Consider the following 22,398-nt stretch of genomic DNA (forward strand, 5'->3'; position numbering starts at 1 on the left):
GGGGCAGAGCCGGACTGCAAATTGAGAAAAACCGCGAATAACTTCTCGTCCAGCTCTAACCCACCCCCGCCTCCCTCCCGCCTTCCCCCCCTGCATCCCAGCCTTACCTGGTGGTCTAGCAGGCTTTCGGGGCAGGAGCGATCTTCCTATGCTTCTGCCCCGTGCAGATCGCCAATAGGAAATGACTGCCTTGAGTTCCCCTAGTCTCTCGAGACTACGATGGGAGCTCACGGCAGCCATTTCCTAGGAAGATTGCTCCTGCCCCAAAAGCCCGCTAGACCGCCAGGTAAGGCTGGGATGCCGGGAGGAAGGCTGGAGGGAGGCGGGAATGTTTCCTCCCCCGGGAGGAAGGCTGGAGGGAGGCGGGAATGTTTCCTCCCCCCCCAAAAAAAAATTGCGAATATGTGAAACTGTGAGTGTCAAAACCGCAAATAGGGAGGGGGAAGTGTAGTCTCCTTTTTCTGGAGTCATATAGTAACCCTAATGCTTGAGGACTTGAATAAACTCATGTAAACCGTTCTGAGCTCTCCTGGGAAAATGGTATAGAAAACTGAATAAATACCTTTCACCAGGAAACTAATGGCAAATGGGCTTGCAGAGTTTAGGTAAGAGCTTAGAGCTAGGCCACTTCGCACTTATGCACAGAAAAGAAGGGATGGGATTCATCACCCCAGCAGATTGTGCAGGAGGAGGGAGGGGGGGATTAGGGTGAAGATGAAGAAGGTATAATTGAACTAGGAGGTCAGAAGGAAAGCGATAGAGGCAGAGGAGGAGAGAAAAGGCTTGTGAAGCTGGATAAGGAAAGTTCACTGTCAGCCGGCGTTAAGGCAATCCAGCTGCTTCCCCCCCCCCCCCTCCCCTCTTAACTATCTCCAGATTTGCAGATACTGAACTATTTTCACATTTCCGCAGCCCCGTCACTATTTCCGTTTCCCGTTTACAACTCGCAAACGAAAAGCAATTGTAACGCGCTGCTGGCTTGTGTTTCCTTCCAAAGGGCTGTTGCTTCGCTGGGATCGGGAGGACTATGGAGGACCCTGAGTCGGCCCCGGAGCCTCAGCCGGGGCTTGGAGCTCTTCGCACCCCAGCCAAAGAGCTCCTCTCCTCCCGCAAAGGCCAGCTCCTCCTGGTGGAATCGGTAAGGGCTTTGAAAACGTGCGTTAACAGCGTATCCTCGAAGTTACTAATGTTGAAATGGTTCCCTGAAATCTGAACTTTGCAAGTCAGGAAACGAAAAGATGGACACTGCAGATGAGGTCAACTTTCAGCACGGAGTTTTAACCCTGCTTGAAAGAAATCTGATTTGCAAACCCAAATTGTTTTTTTTTTTAATATGGGGTTACTTGAGTGACTAAATATAGGTGTGGAACACTACTCATTGCAAAAATGATGTTGTATAGTTAAGGAGCACAAAGAAAAGAGAAATCCAACGGGATCTGCAGTGAAGCAAGCAGCAAGTACAAAAACAACCCCAAAACTGCAGATATGTACAAGATGGGGGCGTTGCTTATTAAAACAAATAAAGGGCAGTATAAAATACAACCTTGGTTGGTAATACTGCACTTTATTTGTTGTATAGTTAAGTGCACAAAGGGCACGCGGGTTGCACGTGCACCATCTGAAAATGAGAACTGTGTGCGCTGGGCATAGACTGCTAAGGTTCCCAGAAATACCTCATGTTCAGCAGCTAATTGCATGAGCATGACCACAAGTGGCTTAAACTCCACTTGAGCTCCAGTCCCTACTGGTATACTGATCCTGAGGCAACTGGGATTGTGGTGCTTCTTATCGAGCTCGGGTCTGGGCGTGCAAGACTGCGCTTATTCCTTCTTCAGATTTCACTTGCTGTGATGTTATAGGCAAGGTTGGCACTATCCATGGTACCTGCTTTGCAGGGAGAAACAGAGCCAAGGGTGTGGGCACTGAAGGAATTGGGCCAAAACGAATGAAAAATAAATTCAATCTCAGCCCTCCCCTGTCCAAACCCAACTTAAAATAAATTGTACACTGCTAACAACCCCCATATGGGGTTTTCCGTGGGCAGGCACTATACTGTGACCCTGGCCCTCAGGTGAATTCGATGCTGCTGTTATTGTCTCACAGCAGATTCGGCTGTGTGCCACTAGAAACCCTTGTCATCTTCCTACTGAGATCTCCTTCAAGAATTTTAAATTAGCTCTAAAGTTTTGGTTCCTCCAATCGCGCTTTCCACAATAAAACATCTAGGTAACATGAGAAGTACCAGGCGAAAAAGGCACAGGTCTACCGTGTACATTTTGTTCATGTCAGTGTTCTGTTCTTACACGGGGAAGAGTGTGGCACAGTGGTTAAAGCTACAGCTTCAAATCCACATTGCCTCCTGTGACCCTGGGCAAGTCACTCAATCCTCCCATTACCCCAGGTACATCAGATTGTGAGGCCACCAGGACTTGTCGCCTTGAGCCTATATGGGTATGTGCGACGCACAATGGAAGATTAAATTAGATACAGGGCAAAAATGTTTGAGTACCTGAATAAATTAATGTGAACCATTTGGTTCATAGACAACCCTGCGAAAGACAAAGGCGCGCGCCGACAACTGAGCGCAAGACGGAGGCGCACGCCAAAGAAAATTACAGTTTTTAGGGGATCCGACGGGGGGTTTTGTTGGGGAGCCCCCCCAGTTTACTTAATAGAGATCGCGCCGGCGTTATGGGGTGTTTAGGGGGTTGTAACCGTCCACATTTTACTGTAAACTTAACTTTTTCCCTAAAAACAGGGAAAAAGTGGAGTTTTCAGTAAAATGTGGGAGGTTACAACCCCCCACAATGCCCCCACAATGCGGCGCAATCTCTATTAAGTAAAGTGGAGGGTTCCCCCCATGCCCCCCCCATCGGAGCCCTAAAAACAGTAATTTTGTGCGGTGCACGCCCACATGCTGCGCTCAATTATCTGGGCGCACCTTTGTCCCGGCGCGTTTTTGACCTGACACCAAACCATTTGGAGCTTCCCTGGGAGAACAGCATAGAAAATGAAATACACAGATTTTACTGTTGTCCTATGCAATCCTAGAGTTTTCACCTATCTCCTCTATGGTTTTAATATATGTTTTGTAATTTATCTAATGTGTTATTTGTCCTGTAGCTGAACTGGGAACTGTACTGGTGGTCTAACATATGTTTAAATAAAAATTATACAACCCACTTACAAAATTTCAAGATATCACCAAGGCACAATGTTTTTGCCTGAAAAGTTGCAGCTCAAGCACCCAGCAGAATCAGGGAGCCCCACAGGAAGGCAAGACAATTCTTGCCCTCCAACACAAGTGCTTTCCCCTGGTGAGGTACTGAACCTGCTTCTGGTTGGAAGAGAGTTACCCCTGTGACCCTTCTGCACAACAAATTGAATTCTGTGCCAGAAAATTCTACGCACAATATTTTAAAAGTGGAGGAGGAGCTCAGTGCTTAGTGCAGTGGCCTGGGGAATTGGGCTCAGTTTCCATGCAGCTCGTCCGGACACAGTATAAAATAAGCACCTACATGAGCTTAGATGGTAACTTCAGCATTTGGATCTTAGGACAATGCCAGACTTTACAGTCTACGGCCCAGAAATATCAAAGAAGAGACAAGTTAATCTAATCATGTATTTTTAATGAGTATAACTTTTGGGCAGACTGGATGGACCATTCAGATCTTTATCTGCCGTCATTTACTATGTTACTATGTTATGTAAACTACTGTTTTGATTGTAGCTACAGAAAGGACGCTTGAAAATAGCTCCTACTGAACCCTTGATAAAGCCAGTATATGGCGAAACGGGTCCCTTCGGGCTGGCTAGTAATGCTGCATAATAAAGATAAGTGACAAAACTTACTGGGACTATGGGCTCTTTTTACAAAGGCGTGCTAGGGCCTTAACGCGCGGAATAGCGCACGCTAAAATGCCACGCGCATTAGCCGCTACTGCCTCCTCTTGAGCAGGTGGTAGTTTTTTGGCTAGCGCACGCTATAGCACGCGCTAATCCGGTGCATGCGCTAAAAACGCTAGTGCACCTTTGTAAAAGGAGCCCTATGTCTTATTAAAATTTAATTATAAAGTCAATAAATAACAGTAAGAATTTTGCACAACATTCAGGAAGGGTTTAATAATTAAACTTTAACCCTTTGGACTTGAATATTGTATATACAGAATTCCCCGCCCCCCTCCCCCCTCACTTGGAAGTGAGTTTGTGTATACTTGTGGAAGTGTACAGAATTCCCCCATCAAAAGGCTTAACTCCTCTCCCAGGGCTGAAATCCCCCTTCCCCCCCTCCCCCCCAGCCATTTTCCTCCTTATGCCTGGCTCTCTTAAACCAGGTTCCATAGCCCCAGGTCTTTCTCTCTCTCTCCTGCCCCAGCATAGCTTGAACCCCTTTCCTTCCTCTGATAGATTCAGACCCTGCTTTCTTTCTCCTCCTCCATCACTCTCTCTGCTCCTGGTATCTCACTCACTGCCCTCCAACATGGTGTCTACCTGCCGCTGTTCTCTTTCTTCCCTAACTCCTAGCAAGAGCCCCTGTTCTCTGTCCCCAAATTGTCAGCCCTCCCCCCAAGACACATCCTCACTCTTCCTTCTCCAACCCTAGCACATATCCCCTCTCCTTTCTTCACTTGGCACACAACTGTCAAGGGGCAGCATACACATGGGCAGGATATGGGTGTGCCACCAAGCAATGCATATGACTTATAAAATGTCAAAAAGCCTGCATTGCATGGCACACTTAGGTACACCCTCTTATGCCAGTCATTGACCTATTATAAGTAGGTGTGGCAAAGTGTCAGTATTCTCTAACAGCTTAGGCATGCCCTTAATCCTTTCTAAAATTGGCATTTTATAGAATCACCACCAAAGTGTTTGTTCTAAAGTACTGTTTCTCAACTCGGTCCTGGAGTACCCCCTTGCCAGTCAGGTTTTTAAGATATCCACAATGAATATGCATGAAAGACATTTGCATATAATGAAGGCAGTGTATGCAAATCAAGTTTTTGCAAATTCAATGTGGCTATCCTGAAAACCTGACTGGCAAGGGGGTACTCCAGGACTGAGTTGAGAAACACTGTTCTAAAGCAGTGGTTCCCAACCCTGTCCAGGAGGACCACCAGGCCAGTCAGGTTTTCGGGATAGCCCTAATGAATATGCATGGAGCAGATTTGCATGCCTGGCACCTCCGTTCTATGCAGATCTTTCTCATGAATATTCATTAGGGCTAGCCTGAAAACCCGACTGGCCTGGTGGTCCTCCAGGATAGGGTTGTTCTTAAGGATTTCAAAAGTAGAGCACTATGAAAGCCTTTTCTCCCTCTTTTTGAGCTGTAAACAAAGTGTGCCATTAGACAATTATTGCTGCTAAAGGTAGTGCAAACAGTGGGGGCAGTTACTTTTCCACATAGGTAATGTGTGTATTGGTTAAATATGGTCCTTAAGTAAAGTAATACATTTAAAACCTGTGATGCATTTACTTAGGTTCTCTGTCTCATATAGTACAGTACTCCCTCGAAATTCATGGTGGTTCCATTCCAGGAACCCCCCACGAATTTCAAAATACAGTGAATGTGGTTTTTCCCGTCAAAAGGGCAGCTGGAGGACAGCTGGAGCGCCGGAGGGTGAAGAAAATCACTTGCGGTCTGCTCCGACCGCCTCTTCCTGTAGTAAAGTTGGGCTACACCAATCAGGAGCTGCTTTGACATGCAGCTCCTGATTGGTGTAGCCCGACTTTACTACAGGAAGAGGCAATTGAAGCAGACTGAGAATGATTGAGTCCACGATCCACAAACCGCGATTTCGCGGAGGAATACTGTATTACGAGGGTCATATAAAAAAGTAATGCCTCCGTCTGCAATATCCATCAACAGATGGCAACACCGACACACTTCACGTGTTTACTTGTTCTTTGAAATCCCTTCATTTCACTTGGCGAGAAGTGTCTGTGTGAAGAGGGGGTTTGCTATTCCTTGCAAAATGGAAGCATGCCGTGAGCACACAATGATTTAAGCAATGTACCACGATAGAATATCTGATCGTTGGAGTTGTCTCTCCAATTGAAATTTACTGCTGCGCACAGGTTGTTTATGGCGATGGCTTTGATGGGAGCACTGTGCATCACTGGGACAAAGTGTATGATCAAAAATGCAGTGAATGACCTGTAACAACAATGGACAAGTCTCACACTAGAAAAGGTTGCACACTGAGGATCATACAATTTTCATCATTTTTTTTTTTTCAACGTTGGAGGAATCCCTTCATGGGGCATCTGTTTGACTTGAATGAAGAGGTGACAAGGACTTTTGAGCAACTGATTCAAGAGGCAAGATATGCAGTTCTTTGGCAATAGGTTTCAAAAATTTGTCCATCGTTGGCAGAAATGTGTGGCAACTATGTAACAAAGTAAATACATATACACTTCTCCCTTCCATATCCGCGGTTTCCGTATCTGCAGATTCGCGATTTTTCGGCTGCTGACTCCGCCCCCTAATTTTCGTCACTGAACCCGGTGTTTCACATTAGAAATCAATGCTCCTGATGGTTCCTGAAGGAAATTGCTGCTCCTGGCGTTGTATGGAGCAAATCGCAAGTCGGGTTATTCGCGGTTTATTATCTTTTTCAGGTCTATTTTACTGAAAAACCGCGAATAACATGCAAAAGTTATTCACGTTTTTTCAGTATTCACGGTTATGTTCTGCCCGCATCCCCCGCGAATATGGAGGGAGACGTGTACAGTCAAACCTCGGTTGTGGAACGAATTGTCTGAGTTTACATTAAGGCCTATGGGGAACTTTGCTTTGATATACAAATGCTTTGGATTACGAGCATGCTTCTGGAACGAATTATGCTCGTAAACCAAGGTACCACTGTAAAAGCAAGTTTCAAGCATTATTTTTGTTGTTTTTTATTCATAACAATATCTTCATTTAAACAAATGTTATGGAGCTAGAGGCATTACTTTTCATTTAATTCATACAATCCTAGCCCCTTTACTGTGCAGATTAGATGTCATGTTGGATTTTATTCTATCATTAACTATGTAATCACAAATAACTCTCATTTCTTTTTGTAGGTTCTCTCATTTTTCACATTTGTGTGTTACATCTGCTCTAACGATGCTGCTTTCATGACGGTACCCCTGCTAGAGTTTCTTCTGGCACTGTTCATCTCTAGTGCATATTTAATGAAACTTAACGAGAAGTTCAAAGGAATCCACTGGCCCCTGTGGGTATGTAGATTCGAAAACCCATTGCAGATGTGAAACAAACTGAGCAATCTGGTCCTGGAGCAAGGCGCAGGACATGAGCGGGTGGTCCACCCTTAAGATTGTTCATGTAGTTCCTTGTTAAAGCAGCAGTATTGACAGTTGTGTACGATAGGTGGTTATTGGCAACATTTCAGTAATAAGAGCCATGGGCCTAGTGCTCCCACTTTGAGGGAGGCTAACGAAACATGTCCAAGGCAGTGGAAAGAGCTCATCAGCATCTCTGGTCTTAGATTTTCCCCATGAAATGATGTTCCACACTGTTACATTTCCAATCCCAGGGTAATTCTTCCTAGAAACATTCATCGGCTTCAGTTCCTGATTTGCTCTCGACCTTTTCAGATATCAATTTTCTGTGTAATCAGAATTCCTCATTGATAGGGCTACCAGATGTCTAGGAAACTTAGACATGCCCTCTTTTTTAGAGGACTGGGCAGGAGCCCAAAGGGATTTCCAAAACCGAGCAGTTTTTCCAGGTTTTGGAAGTCCCCCAACCTCAGGGCTGCATATGCGTCGTCACAATGACATTACTCTTCACATGCACCTGTGTGATGTCATCATGTCAATGTCCGCACATGCGCAGATGCAGTCCCAAGCTGGGGGAGGTGGGTGTGAGGGGGGCGGAACCAGGTGTCTTCTATTTTTGTACAGGAAATCTGGCAATCCTACTCATTGATCGCCTATTCTAGTCTTACCTTCCCCTCTTTCTCTCTCCTGCTTAGACTATTTACAGAAAGAATTCCTGGAGGTGGATTACTAAGGAAAGGTGGATTGTTTGCCAAAGGATTTGACCTCTCTCTAAAAAATAGCAAGCCAAGCCTCTGACTCCACAACAGACCCCATAGAACACCCCCGCTCCCTACTTTTCTGTGCTTGTTACTCTTCGTGTCTCTTCTTACTTTCTTCTTTGCAAGCCTCCTTTCACATTCTTCCCCAGCTCAACTATTCTCTATTCCTGCCATCTTTCATTCTCCCCTTATAGTACATCAGAGCCAGCAGAAGGGGGTGGGGGTCTGAACAGGACAATTGCCATGGGCTTTTGGTAGGCTTACCATATTTGTGAAAACAAAGAAAAAAAAAATTGGATGCATGACTTCACCTATTGCCTTGGTCCCTCTCTCCCCCCCCCCCCCCCCCACTAGGCACCCCTCTCTCTCCTGCTGTTTCTATCTTCTGTCCAGCACTACCCTATTCCATGCTTTTTTTTCTCCAGCACTCTCTCCTTTCCATAATGCTGCTCCAGCCCTCTCCCTCCACTGACACTGCTTCCCCTCCCGATCCCCCACCCACCTCATCCCTAGGCCCGGCTACTGTAATTGAATCTTTGGGCAGCCAGCAGCAGCAACAAGGTAAGCCTGCTATCACCGGCCTGCCCCAGAAGCCAGCTCTCTGCAGTGACTTCCTGTTCCTGCATAGGCAGGACATGCAGAGGTGGCTTCCAGAGTAGGCTGGCAGTAGCAGGCTTACGTTGTTGCTGCTGCCCAAAGATTCAATTACAGCGGCTGGGCCCAGGGAGGAGGGAAGTGGGGGTGAGTCAGGAGAGCCGGCTAAACACAGACACCCTCCCCCCCCATTTAAAAAAAAAAAATTTCAGGCACCCATGCAGTCCTCAAAAAAGAGGATGTCTGGTAACTCTAGCCCAGGGGTAGGCAATTCCGGTCCTCGAAAGCAGGAGCCAGGTCAGGTTTTCAGGATATCCAGAATAAATATGCATAAGATAGATTTGCATCTCAAGGAGGCAGTGCATGCAAATCCATCTCATACATATTCATGATGGAGATCCTGAAAACCTGACTCTCGAGGTCCGGAATTGCTTACCCCTGCCCTAGCCTTTGGCCCCCAGCATGTTTAACACTAGCCCTGCAACTCTTTGTTTCCCAAAATCCAATTTAGAGGAAGGATTCTTCACTCAGCTCACATGTGGACTCCTTGGTTGTGAGGATAAAACGCCTAAGCAAGATGGAAGCCAGATACTGGTCTGGAACTTACCCAGATTCATCCACTTCTATTTGTAGACTCTACATTATATATATACAGTCCCTGTACCTCACTGATAAATATACACATAACATTAAGCCTTTGCACCATCTTGTTATTAAACAGTTCAGAGCAGGGGTCCTGAACCAGTGGGCCCTGGGCTGAACTGATACCTTTACCCATTGTTATCATTCCTTCTACCAGAATCTTCCCAACCCTAAGATTTCCTGTCTGTCTGTCCAAATTAGATTTTAAGCTCTTCTGCGCAGGGACCGTCTTCAATGTACAGTGCTGCATACCCCTTTCAGTGCTATAGAAATGATAAATAGTAGTTGGTGGTGGAAACTGGAGGGAACAGTGGGACGGATGGACAGGGATGCAAGAGGGGCCTCAAGGTGAAGGTGGGAAGAATACGGAGTAAACATGGCAGAAGGAACACACGTCAGGTTTCACTTTCTCCCATCACCCCCAAATGGGACTATCTAGGGAAACATGCTCAGGGCTCCCATTGATTCTGCATGATGGTGAGCTGTATTAAGTATATATTACAATGTAATAATAATAAGGTACATAATATAAAATGTAATATTACATTTACATTATCTCATATGTAATAATCCTGAATTATCCAAGGCAAACTTGCCTGTTAATTGTTATTAATGGCTCACATAAGCTGACTGGACAGAGCTTTCCAGAGCAATACTTAATCTAAGAGGAGACTGGTATGATAACGTATGAGTCAAATGAAAATTTGACAAACTTCAAACAAGAATCGATGGATGGTTTGTGCAACTATTGCAGTGCAATATTTGGTGGAGAGCCATTGCTCCTTTTTCAGAGATGAGTGAAGATTGTGGGGTTAATCACAAATCTACCCTTATTTTTCACAAGCAAAATTTTATTCTGAAATTGTTATTTAAGGATTTTTGTCATATCCAACATAACATCCTAACTAGTCACTTACACATAACCATAATACTGGCTGTACCAACTGTAGGACTTGCTCATCCACTTTTACGCAGAGATCGGTTTCATGCACCATTTCTGACTTCCTTGTTACCCTTATTTCTAATGCTTGTTAATCTGTCTTATCTGTTTATACTGTGTGTTTCACCTCTGCTTACGCCTTATGCTGTCTGTATCAGTGTGTATTAAATTGACCCTGGTAGTAGCATACCACAGGATGTCATAAATACTGGTGTTTGAATATTTTTACTACTATACTAGGCTATTACCAGTTGGGCTTATTATTGCTGTACACTGCCTTGGGTGAACTAGAGAATGACACGGAGACAAATTTTTCCTCATCCCCCTGGGAACTAATTTTTCCATCCCATCCTGGAGAGTACTTTTCCTGTCCCTGCCCCATTCCTGCAAACTTTGTCCTCATCTGCACAAGCCTCAAACACTTTATAATCATAAGTGTTTGAGGTTAAGGCTGAGCTTACAGGAATGGGGCAGGGACGGGGAAAATTTGTCTCTGTTTCATTCTCTAGGGCAGGGGTGTTAAAGTCCCTCCGCGAGGGCCGTAATTCAGTCGGGTTTTCAGAATTTCCCCAATGAATATGCATGAGATCTATTTGCATGCACTGCTTTCATTGTATGCTAATAGATCTCATGCATATTCATGGGGGAAATCCTAAAAACCCGACTGGATTGCGGCCCTCAAGGAGGGACTTTGACATCCCTGCTCTAGGGTGAATTTTAAAAAAAATAAATCCTAACAAACGATTCCTCTCCCTTGGCTTGTGTTACTGTTGACAGCAATTGCTCTATTTTCACGCTAGTGATGTTTTCATGTTCCGTAGGACTTCATCCGGAGTGGGACTGCAGCTGTTGTGTATTTTGCCATATCAATAGCTGTGATTTCCAGAACATCCAGTGCAGCGTCCAAGGCTGCAGCTGTAAGTATTGCATGTCAATCTTGCAACTTCTGAACACTTTCAGCCTTGTGACATAGGGTCTGCTATTCACAACTCTTATATTAACACCGCTCTGTATCTTCTTGTAAAGAGAACTTACAGATTTTATGAGCATAAGAATGGGGATGTATATTTTTACTTATACTGTGAAGCAGAGGTGCCTTACAGAGCTCGACTAACTTTCTGGTTACAAGTGTTACAGGCCTATGTAAACTATAAAATTTAGGTAGAGGATGAATTATCAAATGAGAGTGGCTGCCAGACGGATTTCCTAGGACATCAGGCTGCCCAGTGGTATAAATTGATATCTGAATTTGTGAATAAAGAGCCAAAAACTAATCTTAAAGACATTTGGAACATTGAAACAAAGCAGCAGATTTCTGCATCTCAAATTTGGAATCGGAGGATGAGGTGTACATCATCAGCATCTATGAGACAGACTTGGTTATTCTTGTTGCATAGATCTTTTTGGACCCCTGTTAGGCTACAAAGGTTAGATAGGTCTAAGTCTAATATATGCCGACACTGTGATCTCGATATGGGGACATTAGATCATTTGCTATATTATTGTCCCCTGATACTCAAATTCTGGAAATCCATTTGGGGTCAAATTATTACGATATTGGAAGTTCCACTTTCATTATCATATGACATAATATTGTTTGGAACGATACTATTACCTAAGAAACCAATTAATGCAAACCAGAATAAATTGTTCCTCATCATGACAGGAGTAGCCATGCAGCTGATAATGGAAAATTGGAAAAGCTGGGATAACTTAAATTATAGTTTCTGGTGGGAATCATTATGCTAGATTTATAAGTTTGAAAACATTAATTCTTTGCAGAGGGGATAGCATAGCAAATTCAAGGAAATTTGGGGCCCGTTAACAAATTATTGCAAGTTATGAATGTAACTTATTAATATTATTATTAACATTATTTCCCTTTGATTCATGAAAGATTGTTATACACATCCAGGGGGGGGGGGGGGGCGGTTAAACAGCTTTATATTATTTGTTGTAATAGAGTGCAGTATGTTAAATTACTTGATTGTTCATATGTTTGCACTATGTATTTGATGTCAAAAACAAAGGATAATAAAAAAAAAAAAAGCAAATGAGTGGAATAGGCCACACTTCTTAACTGTCTGCTGGAGGAACACCAACACTGTTTTTCAGGATTATCACAATGAAAATGGAGGAGAGAGTATGTAAATCAATGTCTTCAGTATATGAAAATCTACCTTATGCATATTCAATGTGGTAATTCCAAAACCATGACTGGCAAGGCGCCTCTAGAAGAGGGTTAAGAAGCACTGAGATAAAGTCCTGATTTCTTGCAACTGCACCCTGGCCAACCGAACCGCCAGGTAGATGAGACCTATGGCTTCCAAACCAGTCCTGAGGGGGACCGGCCCTCCCTAAAATGGAGACATTTCCCATTTAATTGAGTTATGTGAATAACAAACTTTGTTGTCTAGGTATTTGGCTTTATGGCAACTGTAGCATTTGCTCTCGATACCTACCTGATTTTTAATGATCTCACACCATTCCTCAGCGGAAGGGATTCTGCAGCTGCCCCACAAACTCAGAAGAAGGAAGGTAAGAAGATGCAGGCTTCTGTATACAAATTTACACCCTAATACCCTAATTTTATCATCTTAAACACCCACTTTCATGCTTGAGTTTATGTGGGTGAAAAAAGTCACTACAGATGGTGTGGTAAATAAAAAAATTCTTGAAAAATCTCTTTAAAATAAATGTTACTTTAATCTACAGTGAATATTTAATTTGTTGAAGGATCACATGGAAAACCGTTCATGCAGGCTATGGAATAGTGGTAATTACATACATAACTTGTTAAATGATGTTCTAATTGAAGTTAGTTGGCAATAATTTGCAGTTACACATATAACTGTCCAATCGGTATTCTACAAAGTTAGGGCTCCTTTTATAAAGCTGCGGTAGAGTTTTCTACTGCATGCCAGTGGGGTAAATGCTCTGATGCTCACAGAATTCCTATGAGCATCACAGTATTTACTGCGCCAGCCCATGGTCGAAACCTCTACCATAGCTTTATAAAAGCCTGTATTAGTATGCAAAATCCATAGTAACTGCAAGGAGGCATGGTCCTAGGAGGGACATACACCAGCCACTGAGCTAGCTTAAGTGACCACATCTTAAAGTTAGGCATAAAACTACAGACTTTTGGGAGTATTCTATAATGGTAATTGTGGGGCTCATAATTGAAACAGAAATACATCTAAAATCCCGCCCAAATTGGCACTTGAACAACCTTAAAGACAGGTCATCCAAGTGCCGATAATCGAAACAGGTTTTAGACATAGCTGAAAACTGCTTAGGCCTTTTCAGTGTCACTGTACGCCCAGAGTTGAAAGGGATATTTTAGAAAAAATGGTTAAGGCGGGATTTAGGCTACAGCTAGGGAAACCAATGCTTTTAAATTCTAGCATTCGTGCAAACAAGCGTCTATCTGTAGCAATCCATTACTTACATTACATTACATTACACTTGCTTCTTCAAAGATTACTCCAACTTCGTAGATTGCTCTGACGGCTTACTCCCAACAGTAAGCACTTCTGTTTCGCCTTCTCGTCAAGGCTACATCAAGGAAAAATTGCTTGATGATAATCACTCACAATCAGCAACACATTAGCACACTGTAATGCAACTAGAAAAACGAAGTAGGTGGGGTCCCAAAATGGCTGCCTATTTTGTTTTTATTCAGTACTAGCTGATGCCCTGGCGTTGCACGGGTATTTAATTATAGCAATAACACTGTAAATGGATTCAAATAAAGATACTTTATATTGGTGAATGAAATTATTTTTTTACAGCTTAATAAAAAGTAAAATATTCAAATTATAATGTAAAATATTTGACAAAATGAATACAATACAACTAACGCAAAACATGATTATAAACAACATTTTTAGTTTCACCTCCTGGAGAAAGAACATATAAATTCTTGGGTGAACCCACCCTTGAGCAAGCAACATAGAGTTGTGGGCCGCGAGACCCCCAGAACATATCACCCCAGGTAGTGAGGGATCTGCATACCAAGTTTCGTTCAAATCGGTCAAGCCGTTTTTGAATTACTGTGAGAATGGCAGCTTTTTACATTTTTTCCATTGACATGAATGGGTGAAATCTGATTTTCTGTTTGTAGCTCCGCCCATGTGTGCAGGTGGGCCGCGAGACCCCCAGAACATATCACCCCAGGTAGTGAGGGATCCGCATACCAAGTTTTGTTCAAATCGGTCAAGCCGTTTTTGAATTACAGGGAGAAAGGCAGCTTTTTACATTTTTTCCATTGACATGAATGGGTGAAATCTGATTTTCTGTTTGTAGCTCCGCCCACGTGTGCAGGTGGGCCGCGAGACTCCCAGAACATATCACCCCAGGTAGTGAGGGATCTGCATACCAAGTTTTGTTCAAATCGGTCAAGCCGTTTTTGAATTACAGTGAGAAAGGCAGCTTTTTACATTTTTTCCATTGACATGAATGGGTGAAATCTGATTTTCTGTTTGTAGCTCCGCCCACGTGTGCAGGTGGGACGCGAGACCCCCAGAACATATCACCCCAGGTACTGAGGGATCTGCATACCAAGTTTCGTTCAAATCGGTCAAGCCGATTTTGAATTACAGTGAGAATGGCAGCTTTTTACATTTTTTCCATTGACATGAATGGGTGAAATCTGATTTACTGTTTGTAGCTCCGCCCACGTGTGCAGGTGGGACGCGAGACCCCCAGAACATATCACCCCAGGTAGTGAGGGATCTGCATACCAAGTTTCGTTCAAATCGGTCAAGCCGTTTTTGAATAACTGTGAGAATGGCAGCTTTTTCCATTTTTTTCCATTGACATGAATGGGTGAAATCTGAATTTATGTTTGTAGCTCCGCCCACATGAGCAGGTGGGCCGCGAGACCCCCAGAACATATAACCCCAGGTAGTGAGGGATCTGCATACCAAATTTCGTTCAAATCGGTCAAGCCGTTTTTGAATTACTGTGAGAATGGCAGCTTTTTACATTTTTTCCATTGACATGAATGGGTGAAATCTGATTTTCTGTTTGTAGCTCTGCCCACGTGTGCAGGTGGGACGCGAGACCCCCAGAACATATCACCCCAGGTAGTGAGGGATCTGCATACCAAGTTTCGTTCAAATCGGTCAAGCTGTTTTTGAATTACTGTGAGAATGGCAGCTTTTTACATTTTTTCCATTGACATGAATGGGTGATTTCTGTTTGTAGCTCCGCCCACGTGTGCAGGTGGGACGCGAGACCCCCAGAACATATCACCCCAGGTAGTGAGGGATCTGCATACCAAGTTTCGTTCAAATCGGTCAAGCCGATTTTGAATTACAGTGAGAATGGCAGCTTTTTACATTTTTTCCATTGACATGAATGGGTGAAATCTGATTTTCTGTTTGTAGCTCCGCCCACGTGTGCAGGTGGGCCGCGGGACCCCCAGAACATATCACCCCAGGTAGTGAGGGATCTGCATACCAAGTTTTGTTCAAATCGGTTAAGCCGTTTTTGAATAACTGTGAGAATGGCAGCTTTTTACATTTTTTCCATTGACATGAATGGGTGAAATCTGAATTTATGTTTGTAGCTCCGCCCACGTGTGCAAGTGGGCCGCAAGACCCCCAGAACATATCACCCCAGGTAGTGAGGGATCTGCATACCAAGGTTCGTTCAAATCGGTCAAGCCGTTTTTGCGTGATCGCGGCACATACACACACACACACATACACACATACATACCTCCGATTTTATATATACAGTATATAGATATACAACTGTATCCCTGTATTTATTGGTGTGGTTAAGATGGAGTCAGCTTTCTTCCAGAACTGAAGAAGAAAGTGGTCTACAGCAAGCAGCAGCCAATACCTCTGGGAGCTGCTAAGCCCTCTGGGAATTTGAGTCCACAAAACACACACTGTTTAGACAACTTAAACAATCTATGTCCTTGTTTTATACAAGAAACTGCCCACATGAAATGGGGGTCAGAAGTACTACAACTTCATTTTAGCTGTTTGGAGAGAGCTATTTTTACAATTTAGAGTTTGTACAAGCTATTTAATAAAATTAAACAGCAGTAAATGCTAAATATATCAATATGGTAGAAAAAGTATATCTTTTGTAACAAATTTTCATATACAGTAAAACCTTGGTTTGCTAGCATAATTTGTTCCAAAACCATGCTTGTAATCCAAAGCACTCGTATATCAAAGCGAATTTCCCCATAGGAAATAATGGAAACACCGACGATTCATTCCACAACACAAAAACGTTAATACCTAAGAAACTCACCTCATGCTGCTGTAGCTCCCGCATGGCCACTTTTTATTTTGAAGCACCAATGGGGTGCTGACCAATCTCGAGGCGCATCACGTGATGTACGGATTTCTTGAATTAGCCAGAGTTACAGAAAGGACACTCATGCACAGGCAGCAATTAGCAAGGAAAGGAAAAAAAAAAATAAAGAGAGTGAAGCTGGGAACGCCCGGAGCTTATAATTCAAAACAGTACTCCCCTCTATCACACCTGGCTACTGCATCTAGCCAAGAAACGTTTCTGGGGAGATCTTTGTATATTTATTTGAAACATGTACCATGTCCTCACATGTTGGGTTTTGCCTAAATCAATTTTTGTCACAAATAATGCACATTCCTTTGAACATATGTACTAGTACAATTTTGTCCTCCTCCCAGTGGCGTACCGGGGGAGGGCAGTCCGCCCCGGGTGCAGCCTTAGGGGGGGTGCACAGCCAGCACGGTCCCTATCGCGCTCCCACCCTCCCAGCGAGAGCAGAAAACTTCCCTCCAGTAGCGTCAGCTGCTTTGCGGCTTTCTCCTCCCTCTGCCGTGTCACTGATAACGTCATCAGTGACGCTTCACTGGCAGGAGAAAGCCGTGAAGCAGCCGACGCTACTGGAGAGAGGTTTGCTGCTCTCGCTGGGAGGGTTGGAAAGGTTCACTTGGGGGGGTGGGGAGAGATAGGAGGGTCAGCGGGGGTTCAGCTGGGAGGGGGAGAAGTGGTCTGCCTCGGTGCTCCAAGGCCTGGCACCATTATCTTCTTCGGGCAGCAGCAGCTTTTACAATTCGCTGCTGTTGCCGGCTTCAAGTCTTCCTCTCTGCCGGGTCCTGCCTACTTCCTATTTTCATGAAGACAGGACCCGACAGAGAGGAAGGCCTGAAGCGGGCAACAGAAGTGAATTGTGAATGCTGCTGCTGCCCGATGAAGTTCAGGACACCAGGCCTTGGGTGACAGAAGGAGGAAAGGGAGCAGAGGGGGGGAGAGAATTGGGGAGAGTGTTGCTGTACCCAACTGGAGGGAATGAAAGGAGATGCCAGGGCTTGGAGGGAAGAAGAGACACCAGGGCATGGAGGGAAGGAGGAAGCTATGCCAGATCAAGGGAAAAGGAAGGGGGAAAGGAAGGAGGAGATGTCAGAGCATGGAGAGGGAGGGCGAGATGGAAGAAAAGGAAAGGAGAGAGATGCCGGGAATCAGGGAAGGGATGATGCCAGACCGTGAGGTGGGAAGGAAAGAAAGGAGAAGAGAGAGATGGCAGAGCATAGGGGAGGGGGTGGTGACAGAGAGAGAAAAACGGAGAGGTGACAGAGTTGAAATCAATCATGTACAAAGGAGAGAAGGGGCACGGGATAGATAGTTTATGGAAGAAGCATAGAAAGAGGGAAGATGCCATATGGAAGAGAGAGAGAGAGGGTGCACACTGGATAAAGAGCAGAGGGCAGTGAATGGAAGGGGCGAGATAGAGGGTGAACAGTAGATGGAAGGGGTAGAGAGAGGGAAACAGACAGGACAGTTGCTGACTGGAAGTTTGAGGGTAAGGGGGAGCAGATGCTGGAAGGAAGTGGGGAGGAGAAAGAAAAAAAAAAGGGCACATGCAGGATTGAGGGAAGAGGATAGAGTTAGTTACTGGAAGGGGTGAGGGAAAGAGGTGGCAAGCCATAGGTAGATACAGTGAAAGGGAAATTGAGGACTGAATAGTAAAAAAGAATTTAGACAGAGGCAGAAAATAAATTGAGAAGGAAGACCAGGGAAGAACAGGAGGAAGGGAGCAAAGAGAGAGATGCCAGAGCAGGGGGGAAGGAGAGGAGACAGATACCAGACCAATGGGGGTGAAAGGAGAGATGGAAGGAGGAGGCATAAAGTTTCTGGAAGGGGTATAGGAGAGAAGATGCTATATAGGGGCAGAGAGATGGCAGACAGTGGATGGAAGGAAGAGAGTAAAAAGAAGATGAGGAAAGCAGAAACCAGAGAAGACAAAGGTAGAACAAAAGTTTTCTATTTATTTATTGTTTTAGGAGACATGTGTCACTGTTTTTGTGGTATTGCATTGTATGCAGAGTCCAGCTTCTTGCTGGTTCAATTTAACCTTTGTCTATGTATTTCTATTTTATTCCCCCTTTTACAAAACTGTGGAGCGTTTTTTAGCGCCAGCCGTGGTGGTAGCAGCTCTGATGCTCAGAATTCTATGAGCGTCAGAGCTGTTACCACCGTGGCTAAAATCCACACTACAGTTTTGTAAAAGGGGGAGGGGTAAGTTTGTGATGACATTCCATACTAGGCGAAGGTGTTTTCTGTGTTCTGTGTGTTCGAAAGACATGGTTTTCTGTTGGGATTGACTGCAGGATTGATCTGTACTAGTCTGGCTTGTTTAGTTCTACAATGGGTGTATTGCTATTGTATTTCTCACTGCAGTATGTAAGATGCTGCCTTTTCCTAGGTACTCATGTGTGTCGTGTGGCTTCGTACAGATGGGTGGGGGGTGCCAAAAATGATGGGCCCTGGGTGTCACACATGCTAGGTACGCCACTGCCTCCTCCAGTAAAAATTTAACCCCCCCCACAGAAAATATAAAACAGAATATTTTGGCTGCATACATCTAGTAATAAATGCGACTTGTGGACTAGCTCGATCAGGAGAAACTGGAAACAGGATGAAAGTTAGAAAACAATAGAAAAATCTTTTCCTCCTGATCTGATATTCCTGAGATAAAATTAACAGAAGCCTTTCAGCTTTTTACTAACAGCAGAACTTTTCTTACAGAGGTGTTCTCTAAAAATATTTACTGTCCAGTGTGATCCCCATTTCCAAAAGGCTTGCTACAAAGCCAGCAGCATATCTGCAAAGTGTTTTTACAAATAAAATTATTTTACAATTTGTGAAGTACAAGACTAAAGGACCACTGGTTGACCATTCTATGGATGTGACATGTGGGCTCTATGGTTTGGGTTGGGTTTCTTTGTGCCGATACACTATCTGTATATTTATGATCAGTTGGCACATCTATTCCCATATTTATTCTGAAATCGCTGATTAGCAGTGCCTGCGCACAATGTAGGTAAAGCACCAAAGTGCTCATCATTGCCTTCTCTGTTTCAGGTGATGATTCTGATTCCGATTCCAGTTTCAGTTTCGACTGAGGTCCTGCACTGATGATGCTCTGGAGGCTGAAAGTAAAGAAATCAACTGTCTCTTCATTTACTGCACAGTTATTGCTCTTGGGCATCCCCTTATAATTAAGGCCAGAACTGGGCTGATGCAGGGGGTGATGCGTCATTGTTGGGGAAACAGGTTAGATATTTCAATTAGGCTCAGTTATATTAGACAGCAAAGGTACTGTGTGCAGAATGTCAACTGTATCTTTGAAGAATATAATGGCATTCAGATACTGCAGCTTGATATATTGTAAAACTGCACCTGAAACGGAAGGATCGAGGCTCTCACTGTGCATGGGTTTGCTGGCAAAGTTTTGATAAGAGCACATTTTAATCTGCTCCATCAGGCCCTGTATTTTGTAACCTACTTTGAACATATGGACCAACCAGAACATAAAAGCTGTTCCTCCTTATCCGATAATCCTGAGATAAATTAACAGCAGCCTTTCGGCTTTTTACCGACAGCAAAACTTGTCTTACAGAGGGGTTTTCTAGCAACATAGGTCATAGGAGCATGCACTCATGCTAAGCTGTTGTGTGCTGGGCTGCCTTGCAGGATATTGCTCCAGTGGCCAACAAGCAAGCTGACAGCTCAAGGAGCCAAGTTGAGACCTGGGAGGTGGTTGCAGAGTTTTATTGAAGAGAGCCAAAGCAGGAAACAGTTTTGTGAGACAATATGTCCTTTCTTCCCCATCCCAAATACTGTCATAGGCTCCTGCCACTGCTGTGCTACTTCTTTAAGCTCACACAGATATGATGGGGGCACTGGGTTATCTCCCGTGAAATGTAATGGGGGAATAATCTTTTTAATTTTTGTGAGGAATGGGAACAGTACTATTCTCCATTCATTCAATCTCTGACGAGAGCTCTTAACATGAAAACTACTGAGAAAGTAAATTTTAAGATAGATTTTCAGTTCATGGTATTTCAACCTCCTTTCCCAGTCCTTATAATGAAATACTTTATTTACCCATCGTGACTGCAAGGTTGGAAGAAAAGAGCAGATACCAGTAGCTACCCAAAACTTGCTCAGTGCAATTAGCAATATAGTATGTCCCACTCAGTAATTCTTGGATTTGCTCAGTTATGAGACAACTGATTGTTTTAAACCAGGAGCACAAAAATCTAAATGCTGTATTCTTATTCTTATTTTTTTTTTCTTCTTAGTCTCACCACTCTTGCCACTTCCATCCCTCTTCACGCCTTAGTGCTTCTTCCTTCAAACCAGATCCTCTCTCCCCCTCAGCTCCCTGCCTTTTGAATTCACAGTTCCTCTCTCTGTCCTTATCTTCAAGATGCACTGAGGGGAAAGCCCACCATTTTGGATCAGTGAGCCTTGGAGCTGGAGGCACTGAGTTTCGCTCCTGCTCTCTTCAAAGGTAGAGGGGGGGGTGTTCAGCGGAGCATCTGGTGGCAGGAGGGACTGAGCATCCCTCCTTTTTTTAGGGGGAAGGGAGGGGATGGTTTAGGATGCCTGGCGTGGGGGGGCATCCCTACCAATTTCTTCCCATGTGTGTGTTCAGTAGGGCAGGAGAATGGGCATCCCTCCTGTTTTCACTGCCAGGGGTGTGGGTCACTGATGCCAGTTTGTCAAGGAATGTCAACAGCAGGGGGTTTTTTTTTTGTTTTTTTTTAATAAGACAGATATTGTGCATGTGTAACATATCCACATCTGTCCATCAAAAAAAAAAAAGGTTCCTGCCCAAACAGCTGAGTGTCAGGAGTCTTATAATCATTGTAAACTGCATAGAACTTCACGGTCCTGCGGTATATAAATTGTTATTATTATTATTCCCCTGCCAGCTCTGCACATGTAAGAGTTGCTCTTACAGTGATAAATCGGACAGGAGAGATGAATATTATGAAGAACCTCTGCACAAATCATTTGCATACAAAATTTTTAGTGCATTAATAGCTCTTTTAAAATTGGCCAAAAATCAAATCAGATCTACATGGTCTTATTGATCCTGTTTAGTGCCCCAATAGCAAGAGTTTTTAGCTTTAACCCCTTCTGTTCCTCTCACCAAGTCCTGCCAGTAACAGACAAGCTATCACCCAAGCCTTGGATAAGTCAATGCTTTGCAATGGCTCTTTCTAATCATTGTTATAGCACAAAACAAACAGACACTCCTTTTTGAATGCATTTTTTTCATTAGGTCTCCATAGTGTCAACCTGGATCATGGCTCAACCCATTTCCAAAAGAAACATCAAGACAGAGAGAAGCTAGCAGTTTTCTAAGCCTAAACAAATTTCTTTATCAGATGCTATCTGCTTTTACATCCATAAGATTACCAAAGCATAGTGGCAAGTAGTTTATGGTAATGAACAAGTAGCCTGTATTGTTCAATAAACCTGCCCTTAAACATCCACATACAGAGGAGTCTGATAGCCCCCCAAAAAAGGAGTGTATTTATCAATTGACCCTGTTTGGGGGGAAAAAATAAAGCTGGGAGGACTTTCTATGGGCTTTAATCTGACCTAGAGGCTCTCGAAGTCCAGTGTGCAGGAATCATATTTCTTAGTTTACCATTCCTATTGCACTGGAAAAAGATTAGGTTCTTACCTTGATAATATCTTTTCCAGTAGATAGAAATGGTATGCTGAATCTTAGTGTATTCTGTTCTCATGAGCATACTGCAGAAAGATGTTAATCACAGCTTTTGAAACCTCCTCCTCCCAGGAGTCAGTTTGTTCCAAAACATGCAAGAGCTCTAGAGTACTCTCCCAAACCAAGGT

General features: G+C 43.9%; 1 protein-coding gene across 1 annotated transcript; it reads left to right on the plus strand.

The window, feature by feature from the left end:
- The first annotated feature begins 468 nt into the window (after window positions 1–468).
- Window positions 469–21,331, plus strand: CMTM3 (CKLF like MARVEL transmembrane domain containing 3). The gene is made up of 6 exons (XM_033943017.1): window positions 469–605; window positions 998–1,138; window positions 7,072–7,227; window positions 11,049–11,144; window positions 12,645–12,765; window positions 19,606–21,331. Exons 2-6 carry the CDS (start codon window positions 1,028–1,030, stop codon window positions 19,644–19,646), a joined length of 525 nt encoding a protein of 174 aa, XP_033798908.1. The 5' UTR covers window positions 469–605; window positions 998–1,027; the 3' UTR covers window positions 19,647–21,331.
- The last annotated feature ends 1,067 nt before the right edge of the window (window positions 21,332–22,398 follow it).

The sequence above is a fragment of the Geotrypetes seraphini genome, chromosome 4 (assembly GCF_902459505.1).
Source record: "Geotrypetes seraphini chromosome 4, aGeoSer1.1, whole genome shotgun sequence".
Lineage (NCBI taxonomy): Eukaryota > Metazoa > Chordata > Amphibia > Gymnophiona > Dermophiidae > Geotrypetes > Geotrypetes seraphini.